This window comes from Xenopus laevis, chromosome 7L (assembly GCF_017654675.1).
Source record: "Xenopus laevis strain J_2021 chromosome 7L, Xenopus_laevis_v10.1, whole genome shotgun sequence".
Taxonomy (NCBI): Eukaryota; Metazoa; Chordata; class Amphibia; order Anura; family Pipidae; genus Xenopus; species Xenopus laevis.
The window spans coordinates 106,885,221-106,903,140 of record NC_054383.1 but is presented as its reverse complement, the minus strand read 5'-3'; the positions used below and the strand labels follow the sequence as shown (position 1 = coordinate 106,903,140).

Genomic DNA, 17,920 nt, shown 5'->3' with positions numbered 1-17,920 from the left:
AGGAGATTTTTGTTATTTCAGTCACATGGAAGAAATGTGATTCCTAGTATAGAAATATGAAATATCCTGCTCCCCAGCCATAGTAAACTGCAAATCCCAGAACTCTTTCAATGCTAGTGAATGCCGTGACACTTTCTATACAACAATACGTAGATTATGATCATGTCAGATTATGACATAGATATACGTAGATTATGAGCATGAGCGGAGATAACATTTCTTTACCCCTGCATAAAAAAGTATATGAATAAAATGAATGTGCAAAAAGTAACAGCTGCTTTAGGGTAAGTCCACACAGGGCGTTTTGGGGAGATTTGGTCGCCTGGCGACTAATCACCTCATTTTTGCAGCGACCAATCTCCCCAAACGCCTTCCCTGAATCTGCGGCTGCTAAAATGAAAAAAAAAAAAAACACCGGCGCTAATCACACGCGACGATTCGTTTTCCGAAGTCGTCCTAAGTTTCCAACTTCGGGCGACTTCGGAAAACGAACCATGCGTTTTTTTTATGCCGGCACATATTCAGGGAAGGCGTTTGGTGAGATTGGTCGCCGCAAAAATGAGGCGATTAGTCGCCAGGCGACCAAATCTCCCTAAAACGCCCTGTGTGGCTTGACCAATAGTAAGCAAATGGCGATCATGTAGCAGAGTTTACTAACTAATCTTTCCCATTGACTGCCATTGGTTATGCCATAAGAATAATGGCATAAAATAATGGTGTTAAATTTGGTGATTGAGAGGCGTAAAAGGAAACACACAACTTAATTAATACAGGTATGAGATCCATTATCTGGAAATAAAATGGGTTGATACCAATTACACCATTACCTGCCTGTGCCACTGCTTCTGTCCCTCTTAGAAGCCAAATGTCTGCAGTTTCTGTGAAAGTTGTGGACAAAACAGGCTCAAAACCGCATTCCATTATCTGGAAACCCATTATTCAGAAAGCTCCAAATTATGGAAAAGCCATGTTCCATAGACTACATTTTAATCAAATAATTCAAATTATTAAAAATGATTCCCTTTTTCTCTGTAATAATAAAACAGTAGCTTGTACTTGATCCCAATTAAGACGCAATTACTCCTTATTAAAGGCAAAACCGTCCTATTGGGATTAAATTACATTTAAATAATTTTTTTTTTTGACTTAAAGTATGTAGATCTAATTTACAGAAAGACCCATTATCCAGAAAGACCCAGGTCCCCAGCATTTTGGATAAAAGGTCTGTACCTATACCCCTTTTAATTTACATGACATATAAGTCATATTGTCATGCGGGCTCCTATTTATGTCAGTATTATACTATGATGTAAATTATATTACAGAAATATAAAACCAGGACCTCTCCTGGGGCCATTGAGAACCTTGTCTCAGGAGGCAGTTGGCAGTTAACTCTAAGAGCCGAATTTCCAGTTTTTAAAACTGAATTTCAGCTCTGCTAGTGCAGAGAGCACTGTAGCTTTCATTGCACTAGCGATGTGGCCCCAATTTAACCCGCTCCAATGCTAACGTTTTAAGCAGGAGAGGGGGGCGGCATCGGTAGGCAGCAGCAGCCCCAGGATCAACCCTGTATAAAACATTACTGTATTAGCATCTCATTTATGTGTCCATGATTATATAGAGTAGAAAATATATTTTCTACTCCAAATCTCCACATAATGGTCCCTCAGGTTGGGCTGTTAGGGCAGCAGAAGATAAAACAGGCATTCTCCCTAACTCTTATGATAAAACATCAAATTATGATAACATGATAAAACACAAAACAAATTCTCCCATTCTACTCCATTGGAGCAACCAAATACTCTGGCTGCTGCCTGAGGCGAGTTGAGAAACCTGCCTCGTAGCAATAGTGCCCCTGTCCAGAACTGCACATGGACCAAAGATCTAACAAAAAGCAAACAAGGTCAGAACATCTTGGGGTCTAATTAGACCGACCTTCCAACATTTTCAACATACACTCTATGTTCAGTTTGATATAATCATGTGTTGTCATGACAAATTTTTTTTTACTTTATACTTGATCCCAACTACAATATTATTAATCCTTATTCAAGGCCAAACAATGCTATTGGGTTTAATTCAGACTTTTAATGCATGCCATTTTTTAGCAGAATTAAGGTAGGGTGATTCAAATTATGGAAAGACCCCTTACTTGGAAAACCCCAGGTCCTGAGCCTGTACTCCAGTGCTGTCCAATTTTACCGAGGGCCGTAATGTTTCTGGCCTATGTGTTGGAGGGCCTTTAATGGAAATGAGTGTTAGCCACTCCTTTTTTAACTGTACCCACTTTAAACCACACAGCAAGAACTGTAGGGATATCACTCGTCACACAAGATATACCCTTAAATCCATATGCCTCCTCTCCCCTGGGGATAGCACAGCAAACAACTCCTAGAACGTTATTAAATATATTAGGGACCCCCTAACAACTATTTTCAAATGCAAAAGAAAAAACAGAATAAACCCACACCATGCTCATCTCCCACAGGCAGAGTAAGGCACACACATGGAGCATAGGGCAGGTAGAGTATGGCACACACAGAGAGCATAGGGCAGGCAGAGTATGACACACACAAGAAACATAGGGCAGGCAGAGGCGGAGTATGGCACACACAGGGAGCATAGTTCAAGCAGAGTATGGTACACACAGGGAGCATAGGGCAGGCTGAGTATGGCACACACAAGGAGCATAGGGCAGGCAGAGTGTGGCACACACAGGCAGAGCAGAGTAGGAGAGAGGGAAACCTAACATGACCATGCAAATAACCTATTTTACCACTCTGAGAACAGTATAAACTGCACTATGTACAGTGACACAATGCCTGTGCCCTTTCTACAGCCTGTGTTAGTTGTGAACAGGTGAACAATGTGGGTATTTATAGTCTGGGTCTAAAGTGTGAACAATACAGGGGGGATTACAGGTGTGAATATTATAGGAGGGATTACAAATGTGAACAATGCAGGTGATTATAGTCTAAACCTGGATTATGAATAGTTTCCAGTTAATCTCTGTAGTAATACCCAAATTTACACAAGGTAAGCACTCACAGCTGCCAGACTTCATTTGTGGGGCCACACAAGGGGGGGTCGCGGGCCAGATGCGGCCCATGGGCCACCAGTTGGACAGCACTGTGGTACTCAATTTTGTTAGCTCCACTGGGGCAGGGATCAATACGAATGATTAAAATCAATGCACTACATAAATGTTCCAGCACTAGAAAAATAAAGGCTAATAATAACTATACAGATAAGAGCATTGGTTTAAAGAGCACCCGTGCAAATCTGCTTAACATGATCCATTTCACATTTCTTTGGAGCAAAAAATAAGTGTTGGTCTCTCTCTTTCAGGTGACAATGAGCTTGTAAATAATATGTATGAGCCCGACCCGGATCTGCTTGCTGGTGAAAGTGCAGAAGAAGAAACTGAGGACAGTATAATGTCGCCCATTCCTGTAGGACCTCCGTCCCCATTTCCAACTAGTGAAGACTTCACCCCAAAAGAGGGCTCACCTTATGAAGCCCCTGTCTACATTCCTGATGACATTCCAATCCCTCCAGATTTTGAACTCAGAGAATCTTCAATTCCAGGGGCAGGACTTGGTATCTGGGCCAAAAAGAAGATTGAAGCAGGGGAAAGACTTGGACCTTACATCATGATGCAAAAGACCACATTAAAAGAGAACAATCTAGGATGGGAAGTAAGTAAAATATGGGGCTAATCAAAGCCTTTTTCCCAGGCAATGCTTTTAGAAAAGATAATTGAAAAGAGTTTGCCCTTCAGGAAAAGGATATGAGTGGGTGTCTGTTTATTCAAGTTACATATTTATGGTTTGTAATCATATTGTGGTATTAAAAAAAATCTCAAAGGTTAAACAGATCAGAAATCCAATATGTCAAAATTGCATATTTCTTCTGCAGTCTCAAAATGTTATGCTATGGGTTTTTTATTATCTTTGAAGACAACTAAATATCATCTAAAGTGTATTTTATTCATAATACACCTTCAATTGTTTAAAATGAGTTTATAAAAGAGATACGGAATGTTTTTGATGGAAGCCAGAAGGATTCATCTTCATGACGGCCATAATGTGGAAGGCCAGGCCCAGCTTTGTGGGAAGGCCACAAAGGCCTGGGCCTAGGGTGGTAAGATTTTAGGGGTGGCATGCCTCCCAGCCGCATCCTCCCAGCACTTTAAAATCTGTGCTCCTAATCCCTAGTGCTCTGGTGGAAAATGTGCATGAGGGGGGGAATGAGAGGGAGGAGCAGTCATGGGACCTTCTGGCCTAGGGACACCCAGTTCATAAATCCAGGCCTGTGGAATGGTTGTAAATCAGCACTCTTCAATGTGACTCTTGTACTATGGCTGAATAATAGCACTAAGGAACCATCAGCATCTTATGTTTAGTCACCTTTAGTCTGTACATTAATGCCTACACACTACTGGTTTTGAAAGTGGTAACTAAAAAGCCAAAGGTAATCTAAAATCTACATGCCCTCGTGCTTGATTGATGTTACCATTTTAAAGGCCAGGTTCACACCAAAGAGTTGTTTTGTAGGAAGACATGAGCAGTATGTACAATTTATTCCCCCATAACAGTCACAGTGTCTCAGCTGAAAGATGCTTAGCCTCAGGGAATGCTCATTCATAGCTCCTACCTTCCCCACTTATATATGTATTACAATACAAACCATTTATTTAAAACCCATTAAAGTCATTTTGCGGTTAGATGATGCACTTGTCACACGCACATCTGTCTGTATCAAAAAGCATCCCTTTTTCTTCTCTTTTATATATTCTGCTTCTATCAGGCTGAAACAGAATTCACTACAGATGTGCTTACAGACGTTAGTTTATAAAGATAACAAAAAAAAAGCAATTTCGGCAGCTTTACTCATTTATGTGTTGGCTTTTTATTAGATCAATAATGCAAATAGATTGTGTTTTCCTTAAGGATTATTACATTTTGACATTGATTGATTGATTTAAAGGAAACAATAAATATAGGTTCATATTGTACTTAAAGAACCAGAAGCAAAAAATGAAAATGACTGATTTGACTTTGCATATTATTTATTTTTTTCTGAAGTCCTGGTCCTGGGTTTTATTGCCTTGTTTTCTATAAGATCTTCAGCCATCTTTTATCCGTTGTGTAAGCAAAGCTCCGCCTAGTCTATTGTGTTTCCTACTAGGAAAACTACGAGTATTTCCAATGCAGATGTATTTATCACAAAGGTACATAATTATTATTAAATTTAGCTCATCACGAAATAAAGACAGATGTTTCTTCACACTTTGTTAGGAATGAGCAAATTTTTTATGCCGAATTTTTGCAAGTAGCGAAAATATTCATGAATCTCTACTAGAATTTTGTTTTGTAAAAACTTGTGAAAAAAAACCCAGTGGCAGAACTAGAGTTATACAAAGAATTTTGTTTCAGCAGTTTTGGCACCAGAACAACATTATTAGAATGTAGTTTTTTGTTTGAAAAATAAAGTTTTTACCTGCACAAAAAATTGACATTGGCACCAATGCTTTTGATGGGGGGAAAACGCAGAAAAAACACCCATTGACTTGCAAGAAAAAATATGGCGAAAAAAACCACCTACTGACTTTGGCGATGAAACCTGGAGCAGTTTTATTCATTACTACCCTTTGTATAATATACTTTATAATATATATAGTATACTGTTTTATTTTATATATAGACCACCGTTTATATAATTGTGTCCTTCACTGATTTTTACCCACTTAATTCTAAAGCCCTTAGCACCCACACATTACAAGGAGCAATGCAACATCTTCTATTCAATTCCTGACAAGCACAGTAGTAGTACTCTCTTCCATATCTCCTTATGATCTCATCCTATTGGGTTTCATGAGTTCTGGGCACCTGCCAAGAAGTTATTCGTTGACTCTTTACATGATCATACATGTTAGAATAGCCAAGTCCAATCTCATGTCTAAAATGAAAGCAAATCTATCTTTCTCTATTAACTGCAATGGTGGTATGAAGCACTTATGTTAACAATAAAGCTCTTTTCTCATGAACACCCCTAGATGAATTTTATTAATAAACCTTTTGGGCCAACATATACAGTTATGCAACTCTTCCATTATGTCTCATAACCTCTGTTAGAGAATTTAGAAATTTTTAGTTTTTTTTTTTTTCCCTTTTCCACGCTATATACAGTATGAATCTTTGTTATTATAATATGCCCTATTTTAAAAAAATACTTATAAAAATACTTTATCTCTAAGGCCTGGTGGCAAAAGGGCAAGTTTGAGTGCTTTGGCACCTGCATTTTGTTGTTGCTCAGAAGGAAGTTCCAAACTGCCCATAACTGGACTATATTCCCTGCCTATGGCTATTGCCTTGTCATGCAATGGTGTCTTGGAAATGCAGACTTCTACATTGCTAAATAATAATCATTTACAGATGTTTGCATTGGTGCTTTTAGGATATTGCCCTAGAAGGCAATAGTGATTGATTCCTGGTGATTTGACCATGTTCCCCAACTGCTAAAAATCAAACATGCCAAGGCCCCCAAGATCTGTTCTTGTACCATTACATTAAACTGGCTATACACAACCAGCATCAGATTTGCCCACCCATGTCCATATTGGACTAAATGGGGCCTAAGCTGGCTCATCAGGAGAGGACCACATCAATTTACCAATGCAGCCCTTACCAGAAGGGATTTTAAAACCTGTTTGATAAATATTTGGATGGTTTTCAGCCAGGAAACAGTCAGAGAGGGCCCATACATGGGAGGATAAGCCCTGACTTGGTCTGAAGGGGCCACATTGGCAGCTTAAATCAGCCAGTGCAGGGCCAGCTAGTTTTGATGGTAGACATTGTAACCCACAAACAATTAGAACCACACTGGAATTTGTTTTACTAATCTTGAATTTTAATTGTACATGTTAAAATGAACCAAAATTCTGTAACCATTTGCATGACCTACAAAAAAGCCAGGTCTGGGCTTGATCTGATGGATGTGCTAATGAGTCAAGCTAAAAGATACAAATCACTTATCTACATTAGTATTACATAGGTGAGCGAAAGTAAACACCTTTAGTACTTTTGTCAGAGGACTTCAAAAGAATCCACAAATCATGACGAGCAGGCTTTTTCAGGCTTTAGATTTATATCAGTGACAAACCTCTTACTGTTTTATCAGAAGACGCAATATTTAAATAGTTATCACACAAATACCAGAGCTTTCGTAGGTGTGAGTTTCATTCTTTCTATTTACATGACCTCTGCAAAGCATTTATGCCAATGAAACAGAACAATTTAGATTTTCGTAATACAACACTGCACATTGTGTGAGATTTGGCTGATTTCTTAATATCTGTAATACCTATCTATTATTTGATACGCTGATACATATATAAAAATATATAAACAAGTGTGTAAATTTACTCTGAGAGATCATTTCTTTTCCAGTGCCAAAGATTCTACTTTATACATGTATGAGATCTAGGGTTGCCACCTAGCCAGTATTTTACTGGCCTGGCCAGTAAAAATGATGGTTTATCCCAATGTTATTAATAGGGAAAAAGATAAATATATAGGAAGGCTGGTATTTTTTTCTAGAAAAGGTGGCAACCCTAATGGGATGTGGAAACCCATTATTCAGAAAGCTCCAAATTATGGGAAGGTCATGTCCCACAGACTCCATTTTATCCAAATAATCCAAATTTTTAGAAAAATAAATAAAATATAACAGTACCTTGTCCTTGATTCAAACTAAGATATAATTAATCCTTATTGGAAGCAAAACCAGCCTATTGGGTTTATTTAATGTTTACATGATTTTCCAACAGACGTAAGGTATGGCAATCTCAATTAAGGAAACCCCAGGTCCTGAGCATTCTGGATAACAAGTCCCATACCTGTAAAAGAATTATATAAAAATGGAATTAAAAATGAAGGTGGTAAATTGGCCCAGATTATATTGGCTGCAAATATCTTAGATTTTTGTTGATGAGAATCAATGAAGCTATCAACTGGAGATGATCCATTTCACCATACATAGAGCCACCATCATTCGAAACATCAGCTATAGTTGCCTATAACTCAATTAATTCCAAGCATTTCTGTATGAAGAGGCAAAAATGTCCTTGAAGCAAATGTTCTTGTCTCTTATCCTGTTGCAAGCCTATATTTACCTTCTTCTTTTTAAGTAATGTTCCATATCTCTATTACTCATTGAACCTCAAGCCTGGTACGGGCAGTTTCTATTATTTACCATGATGTTGACTTTGCGATATTGTTTATTTTTGGTCTACGTGAGAATACTTTCTCTCTCCATGGTGCTCCTCAAGTTTCTCTGTCGTTCCTTTGTTCCCTGATCCTGACCTGACAGCTACCTTTTATAGGAGCAGTTTGAATTATTTGCCCTCACTCTAACGTCCTCAAACAGTGCCACAGACCCACCCAATCACTATCAGTTTTGACCTTGTATTCACATTTCAATTAGATAAATTGCTTGCTTTGTGCTGCATCTCTTATCTTTCAGCGCATGTTTTCTGCCCATAAGAAATGTGTAAGATGTCCTTTAAAAGCTACAGATTATGTGAATAAGATCTGATTAACTACAATCTGCAAATAAGGAATGTTGAACGTGCTTTTTATTTTGAGTGCCCATATCAAGCTCAGACATACGATTGAATATTAAAATTATTATTGGTAAATTGCATATCTTGGTGGCGGTAATCAAATGTAACCACTTGAGGGTCTGAAGCCACTTGGAAAAATATTGACCCCAATTCTGAATTTAGAGTCTCGACCAGTTTCAAGCCATGTTAATGGTACAGAACAGGGTTTAATGGGAATACATCATCACTTTTTACAGTATGATGCCATCAACAACTTCTAAAATGTTATTCACTAGTTTAAGCCAAATACTATATTATGTGCTCACCATAAACTGTCTACTCTTATATCTGTCTATATAAAGATAGGACTGGATGAGCAATGGTATTTAAGCATCTCATTAATGTTTCTTAAAGTTACCTGCACTCAGCATTTTCCATACATCTTTTACTTATTCCTGCTTATTTTATGTTTCAGAGTAGAATTCTTTTTGCATAAATTATAATTCAGCTATGTTATTATATTAATTAAATATTCTAGTGTATGCAGTATTTTATGAAGTTGTGTTTATGATCCTAGACTTGTTTGCTATAAACTGTTTGTCCAACTTGAGCAGAAGTAAATTTTCCATCATTTTGCGAAGTTGCTCTAGTCAGAGCTTTCTAACTCCGGAGTAGGATATTTTATCCCTATTAATTCTGCAAAGGCATTGCGTTTAAAGGTCACATTTTAAAACGATCAATAGTGAGGAAAGATACTGTGTTTGCATTGATTGCAGTAAATTATATTTTACTTTTTATTTACCTGGGAGTGTCAATCCCTGTGTTTTTCTTGGTGTACTTCATAAGAGGAAGTGACCTCACATCCCCAATCCTCTACAGCAGGGCTTCTTATCTTTTAAGGGCCCAGATGAAATATCTGAATCAGCATCATAACGCAACAATTGTTTTAACATCCATTATTGCAGCTTGCTTTAACCTACACAACAATATAACAACTAAATAAAAAGTGAAAAAATAATTAGAATTTCAATTTTCAAAAAAATGTGACTATTTGAATATCGAAATTTATCATGTACTGTCTCTTTAAAATTTTTACTTCGACCATTCGCCATCTAAAACCTGCCGAATTGCTGTTTTAGCCTATGGGGTACCTCCTAGAACCGTTATGTAGTCATTTGGCGGACTTTGAAAAATCAAAGTTTTTTGGGGCAAATACTTTGTTTCGAATTCGATCGAATGTACTAAAACTTTGATTTGATTTGAATACAGCCTATTCACCCAAAGTTAAAAACTTTGATTTTTTAAAATAAATTTAGATTGCACTTCTTTAATTTGAATTTCAAAGTTAAGGGAGTTCCAAAAACTCCCATTACTTCGAACTTCGACCCTTGATAAATCTGCCCCTTATTGGTTCAGGAATGAAATTGTATATGGTAGAGTGAATTATTTGCAGTGTAAGCAGTGTACTTTAGAAATAAAAACATAAAATCATGACAGAACCCCTTTAAATGTGGATGATAGATTAGTACCTTGTATGAGATAATTAAAAATTGTATGAGATAAATAATTATCATTGCCAACAATGCACTCAGATGGGTTGAGCATCCTATTTCTAATTGTGTAATATAGAGGTTTAATGCTGGCTAGTAGTAATGGGCGAATTTGTCCCACTTGGCTTTTCTGGAAAATTTGTGAATTTACTGCGAAATTCACAAAAGGCAAAAATTTCTCATTGAAGTCAATGGGCGTCAAAATTATTTCGATGCGCGTCAGTTTTGATGCCCGCGACAATTTTTATATGCGCGCCTATTTTGTCCAAATGCATTAAAGTCAATGGGCGACTTAATCAATTTAATAAATTTTATGCGCGAGACTACTCTGACACGTGCCCACATTTCTTTTGACGCACCAGATTTTTCACCGCAGTTCTTACAAATTTATTCCCTGGAGGTGAAATGCGGAAATTCGCTGCAAATTTGCAGCTGCCGAATTTATTAGCCCATCACTAACTGGCTAGATTGTCCGTTTGTTTATCATGACTTAGAAATCAGTCTGTATGAAAAGAATGCATTTGAAAAAATGTTTTCAATCATATACAAAATATACAAAATAGTTGTATATTTGACTTACAATGTGTGGCCAGCTTAATACAGTAACACAACAAAGCAAGTTAAAAGACACATCAAGCCTTTAATTTAAATGTGGTCCAGAGTCCCAAACTTTTTATTAAGGCGAGCAAGAAAACCAAATAAAATCTTTACTTGATCATTAATTGTGAAAATTATTTTTTTTTGAGCCTAATAAAAACAAATAACAGTGAGTGAATAAAATAATTAAATACTCATCCCTAGGTCAATATGTTTCAGAAAGTTGCTTAAATATAAAAGAGCATATCAACACCCCAAACATATGTAAATAAATCCCTTTACAATTATCTAGAAATTTGTGTCAAATTATGGAGTATTCTTCAAAAAACCTTTGTGGAGAAGAGACTCCCAACCCTTTGAGCAATTGGTATTTAGAAAATTGAAATCCCTTCATATGTTTTCCAAGATAAAGGGTCAGTTTTCCAAAATCGAACACATCTTCCTTGCTGTTCTTCACAGAGGAAACAATTAGGGAATATTCATGGTTACCATGTTACTCTGTAGATGAAATTCTCTGATTTGGCTCTGGGTGTACAAAGCTATCAGGGAAGATGAAAAAGGCTTCTTTTATTTTGTGTGATGTGATTGAATTTATGCATGCTCTCTTGAGTCTATTACTCCCTTGCCTGCTGACACAGAGTCACTGGCTCTGACATAAATCACACCACGTTTTCAGTTTATTGCCCCAGTGGAAAGGAAAAACAATGATTTTGATCATTTATTGAGTAAATAATGACATTTATCATAGCACTGTTTATTCTGCTAATTAAAAGATGGCAACTATTGACAAGTGTGAGGGAAATACGGCATGAGAAGTCATCTAAAATATGTACTTAGTATAATTCATAGGATATGTTTTCAGAAGAAATGGCTCCTATGGAAATGTATGGGGGCTTACGTGGGGATGTATGACGGATATGACGGAGAAAGGCAGAGAAATATATTTATCCTTCGTATACAATTCTATAGGGTCACTAGAAATTAAATTTTTTATTTGCCACGAAAAACGTGCAAAAATGCCACCAGTTCCAATGTATTGTAAAAGAAAGTTGCACGGCTTGGAAAAAGTTGCTGCGAAAAAACATCTATAGACTTATAGCCAATAATAGCTAGACGTGGCATTATACATAATGACAACAGAGGCAGAAGAAGGGGGTGAGCCTTGGATTTTCTTACTATGGCACATGGGTAGCGATGGGTGAACCTGTTCCATTTTGCCTCGCAGAAAAATTAACGAAATGGCAAAAATTTGCAAAACGCAAAGAGCACGTATTTGCAGTCAATTTTTCCAAGCAGTGCATTTTTCACTGCAAAATCTGTCAAGAAATTTTGCTCGTCACTACACATGGGTGATTAAATCACATAAAATGCATGGTTAGGGCACTGTCTTTTGAAAATTAAAAACCGATATTGGTAGCTCCATTTCTGAAACCTTGATGATTCATGTTTCATTGGCATCTGCTGTTCCTAACTTAAAATATTCATGCTGAGAGTAATATAAAAATAAAAATGGCAAAGTTTTCCGCTATCCCACAGCAACCAATAAGCAGGTCAGCTGCTCAAAGTCAGATATGTAATTGGTTGTAAAGACTTGATAGACCTGACATCATTTTATATTAACCCATTAACATGAGAAAAAAATATGGACTTGGAGTAAGAGCATCAGAAGATGGCTTTAAAAATTGTACACAAGGGGCCGAGAATAAAGGCAGGTGAGACATGGCTGTAGCTCAGCCTATACCCGCCTCCAAAGAAACAGGAGTAAATGTAATTGTTCCTGTTTTGTTTGTTAGGAGAAAAACACTGTCCATGTTTATTGTGCTTCACTCTAGGACAAGGCCGCATGATATTTTTTTTGGCATAGATTCCGTTAACTTTATGGCTTTTTTTACTGCCCTCTGGAAAAACTTTTAATGAGAAATCTTTGTGCTAATCTGGTATGTTTTTGTAAGCCATTAAATACATAAACATACCTTTCTAAAGTAAACAAATATACCTTCGTTTTCATCTCATCATAAGCTAAGACTTCTACCCTTTTCCCCTCTACCCTTTTCCCCCTCCTCTTCTTAAGGCCAAATAAAGACATGGAATAGAGGTAAAATATTTGCAGTAGCAGCCCTGCAACCCTTCAACCACCTGTTCCTTTCCTTCACCTGAAAATATTCACTACTTACTTACTGACTTTATTGTCTATGGCACACAGAACATTTTGATCACTAAAACAGATTTGTTGAGATCAAACAGTTTGAATTCTCCCCAGTTCCCTTCCTGCACTACTATGTGTGTTAAAGGGCTGAACTCCATGGTGCGATGAGGACCGATTCATGGCCAGGTGATGACACGCATGCTACATGTAGGACGATTGAGAAATCACAGGTACAAACTACATGTATCCAACTGTCGGATGTGAACGCCGCACAATGCGTCTTCATCCGACAGTCGGATACATGTAGTTTGTACCTGAAATTTTTCGATCAGTCCCATTATATTCTGCCCCTTCTACATGTCGGATGCATGTCATCGCCTGGCGATGAATCGGTCCTCATCGTGCCATGGAGTCCAGTCCTTAGGGTGACAAATCAACACTAGTTAATGATACAGTCCCGGGAAATGACCATTGGACTTTAAAGAGAAGGGTGCTCAACATTATGGCTATACATGTGCAGATCAGCTCATTTAGAGAGTGGGTGATATATATGTATATATGTATCATAGATGTGCAGATTTACCTTCTCATCGGACGAACGATCATCTCCCAACCTGCCACTAACCATTCAGATGACAGATGTTCTGTCCCTGATAGCGAAAGTTATGTCCGACAAAAGCTGGTGACAGTCTCCCACTGATATCGTCAGATCGGCAATACACGCAGAGATATTATCGGTAGCCGACAGAAATTTTCTAACCTGTACGATCGTGTGAACGACCGGCCGCCATGGCACGAAAAATGTCAGGACACACATGGCCCGAAAATCGTACGAATCGAAGATTTCTATGATCACATCATTGCGTCTATGGCCAGCGTAAGGCCCAACGATCAGATCACAATGCCGAGGATTTAGGTTGTTGGAGTAAGAACCGTATCTATGAACTGATGTGGTCCTTGATTTGACTGGATTTTTAAACCTGCCTGTTTGAGATCTGGACAATTTTTTCCCAGAAATTCATCGGAGGGCCCCATTCACTGGCCAGTAAACGACCTACTTTGTCTGTCGGCAGCTATTATCTGCTCATGGGTGGCCACCTATATTGACATTATTCAATATGTCTTAAACTCTTAAACTCTTCAGCTAGCACTAGAATTAACTAAAATTATTCTTTACCAATTTCATACATGTACAGTTATGGGATCCCTTTTCTGAAAGCTATCGTACCAACTGAAGTTAGCAAATATATGTTTACTAATATCACCATGTATTCATCTTGTTATGTTATTATATAGCGCAATAAGAACTGGTCATATACAACAATATACTACAATGTATACAGATACAGAAGAGTCTTAAGCATCACAGCTCACAAACTGATACTGAATTATACTTCCCACCATGCTCAACTAACTGTTTGGCAGATACAAAAGCTAAAAAAGCAATATGCTCAGTATCAAAATTATAGGAGGATTTTATATGAACTTGTAGAGCTTTCCCAGTGCTGAAAGGGTCTGCCTGGCTTCTTTCCCCATCACGGTCAGCATGTATGGGAAATTTATATGTATAAAAAGAAATGACTAAGTAAAATCTCAATATTATTTCCATAAGCGGAAATAACTCACGGGTAATGGAGATGAGTGCTGAAGTTTTAAATAGATCATTCTTACTCACTGGCATGGAAGGGAAATAAATATTTTCTTTTCATATTTAGGAGTCATCAGTGCATACCAAGATCTTCTCAAAGTCTTTTATCATACTCCTTCGGTAGAGGACTGACTGGCTCGTTTTAACCACAGACCAGAGAAAATAACATCCCTTAAATAAAGCACATTAGGCTGTTCTGGGAGGCACTGTGCAGGTCACTAATTAGAATCCTGTTAATCCGCTTTAACATAAAGGCCAGTGAATGTTTTACTATACAGAAAGAAGCTTAGCAACCTCAGCTTTCATCTAATCTTCTAGTTATTCAGAAAAATAGCTGTCTCATATGTATTAGTATTGAGGCACTTGATGCATGGTTCCTATCATCATATAAAATCACAATTTAAAATAATACAGATAAATCACCATCACCTTTGGATCCAATTTCTTGATGAGAGCATTTACATTAAATGGAACCTGCTGTTTGCAGGTGCAATCATTTTGGGGCTTCTGGCCATATACAATGGTGGGGAAGATGGGTGGCCAGCAACCTTGCAGTTACCACTGCTGAAAGGAGATGCAGAAATAAGCAGCAGCTACCAAGTTATTGGGTCCAACATGTATTACACATGATTATACATCATAATATGGGAAGGGGAGGTAATTAGTGATGGGTGAATAAATTCGTCAGGCACAAATTTGCGTCAAATTTCTGTGTTTTGCCACCGGTGAATACAATTGCGAAACTGCTGAGAAAATTTGCCGGAGAAAAATCCTCTGTTTTCAAAAAATATTTGGTGCTTGTCAGAATAGTCGCGCATTAAAATTATTCATACGCCTATTGACTTTAATGCATTTGGCCAAAAAAGGCGCACGTATAACAATTGTCGCAGGCGTCAAAATTGACGGACATCAGAATAAATTTGACGCCCATTGACCAATGCATTTTGCTAATTTTTTTGAATTTGCCATTTCGTTAATTTCGCAGGAAATTCTTGAATTTTTTGGCGATGCAAAATTCGCACATCACCAGTAAAAAAAAAGACCTGGGCATAGGGAAATACAGGGCATTGGGGTATGGTTTGGAGAAAAAAAATGATCGTAATAGGTGAGTAGATGGCAGGGAAAATTATACCTCTCAACTTTCTCACTTTCAAAATCAGGACATAATATCGACCCTCCAATGCAACCAGGGTATGATTACTTTAGTGATACTGAATCAGTGGCTTTTGGGAAACATGTTGCTCTCCAACCCCTTGGATTTTGCTCCCAGTGGCCTCAAAGCAGGTGCTTGATCGCAAGTTTTGGTTGTATAAAACCAGGTGAACTACCAAACAGAGACTCCTGTAGGCTTTCAGTCCTCATAGGGGCTAGCAAATAGCCAAACCCACTACTTATTTGGCATCCCCAGGGACTTTTTTCCTGCTTGTGTTGCTCCCCAACTCGTTTTATATTTGAATATGGCTCACAGGTAAAAAAAAGGTTGAGAACCTCTGCTTTAGACTGTAAGAACCAAGGACTGTCCTCATAAAACGAGGACATGCTTGCTTACCACAAAGACTATTTTAAAGCAACAAAATGGATAGACCATAGACAATTAAATCTAATGTAAGTCTTGAAGGAGTTTTATGAACTAAAATGCAGTATTGGGGCTGTAAGCCTTTGTGTTTGTCTATTTTGCTCACTACTTTCGTGGACATCTAAGAAGCAACTGAGCTTTGGTCATGGTTTTACCAGTAAGGAGGTTTAGCTCACACCAAAAGTGGGATACGTAAAGAAAAGTGGCTAAAGCTGAATTGTCATCATGTATTAAAAGTTTTGTCAACCTGCAGCCCTCCAGATGTTATATAACTACAACTTCCAACATCACTCTGGCATCTAAAAGCTACTACTTGCCCATCAATGCATTAAAGAACATGTCTTGTCACCCTATAAATGGCGCTGTATTTCAAAATGCTAAATTACCAAGCAAAATATAAAATAATACATAAACGTTTTCTTTTCACTTTCACTTGGGACCAAACGTCAGCTAAGTGGCTTTCTGCTTTTAGATTCCTCTCTTAAAAATAAACAGATATTAGAATTATTGCTGACACCTGGCTAAGTGCTAGCTGGCTAGTTTAATCAAGTTCCAGACTGGTGATGATGCTCTTTAAACCGTTTAATGTGTTTGCATTGATCGCAGGCATGCACACTGGAGTGGGATGTGTAAATAAAGGCTCGGCTTGTGCTATGTGGAAAAAAAGGCAAATTTTTAACACACACCAGGAGCCACAGAAATGAATGTTATTTCAAGTGGGTCTGCATCTTAGAAATTCCTGTCCTGGAAAGGATGACCCCCTTAAAGTGCAGTCATACGAAGCTAGTTTATATACTAAGCATTAATGTCTGTAAAGTCTATGTTTAAGCCACCAGTATCCCCACAACCCACACTCACCTATTTAAGTAAATATAGAGGAAGCAGACCCTGCGGCTGCAGACGACCCAAGTGTATAGGAGCCCCAGTAAGGCTCTAATTAATAGGCAATTTCAATATATCTCTGTAGACACCGTACTAATGTTTTGCCCCGTAACATATAGTTACTCCACTGCACATTAAAGTTTATTTTACATTGAGAATGACAGGCTTTTGCAATCTGCATAGACCACAGTAAGGAACTGCTGCCTAGGAAGAAATTCCTATGAGAGCAGGTGCAAAATTTGCTCTGGGGACCCATTCACAATATCTGTGTCCTAGTCCACCCCCTGTATATTGGATTGTGCAGTGTCCCCTTTCTTTTTATTATATCTGAACTTCTGTGTTGAAATGTTTCATGGTTGAAATGAAGAGCATTTCCCTTGTAGTTATGCCTTGAAGAAACCTGGGCTGGCACCTGCTGATCTGACAGATAAACACGTTTTCCTTTATATTAGCGAGCCTATCCTTTATATAACAAAAAGAAATGCTATGATTATTTAGGCCAAAAGTTAATAATATTCATTTGCTTGAACAGGTATAGTATATATTATATGGAATGCTTCAGACCTGGGGGATTCTGGATAAGGTATCTTTCCGTACTTTGGATCACCATACCTAAAGTGCTTGCAATAAGCACCAACTACCTTATGAGAAAGTAAAACAAAGAGCTCTTAAATCATCCACCACCTGTTAAATATTGCACCTGCGAGTTCTGAAGATACTGCAGAATCCCAACATCAAGTATCGGGATTAGATGAATTGTCTTCATTCTTCTGTTGTTGTCATGGCACTTATATAATATTACAATGAGCACCATCCTCAGGCCTTTACATGACTCTTTAAGCGAGTCTAAAACAGTTTCCTCCACCTAAATTATTGACGTCAGGATGAGATGCTTCAAGGACCACCATTTTGGCTG

General features: G+C 37.9%; 1 protein-coding gene across 3 annotated transcripts in view; it reads left to right on the top strand.

Moving 5' to 3' along the window:
* The window catches only part of LOC108696629 (histone-lysine N-methyltransferase PRDM16), a 439,218-nt gene that overhangs the window by 133,022 nt on the left and 288,276 nt on the right, over positions 1-17,920 (top strand). For all 3 annotated transcript variants that reach the window (XM_018226160.2, XM_041569449.1, XM_041569450.1), the window contains exon 2: positions 3,349-3,698. In XM_018226160.2, the coding sequence (XP_018081649.2) occupies positions 3,349-3,698 (350 nt within the window). The remainder of the gene's footprint in view (positions 1-3,348; positions 3,699-17,920) is intronic.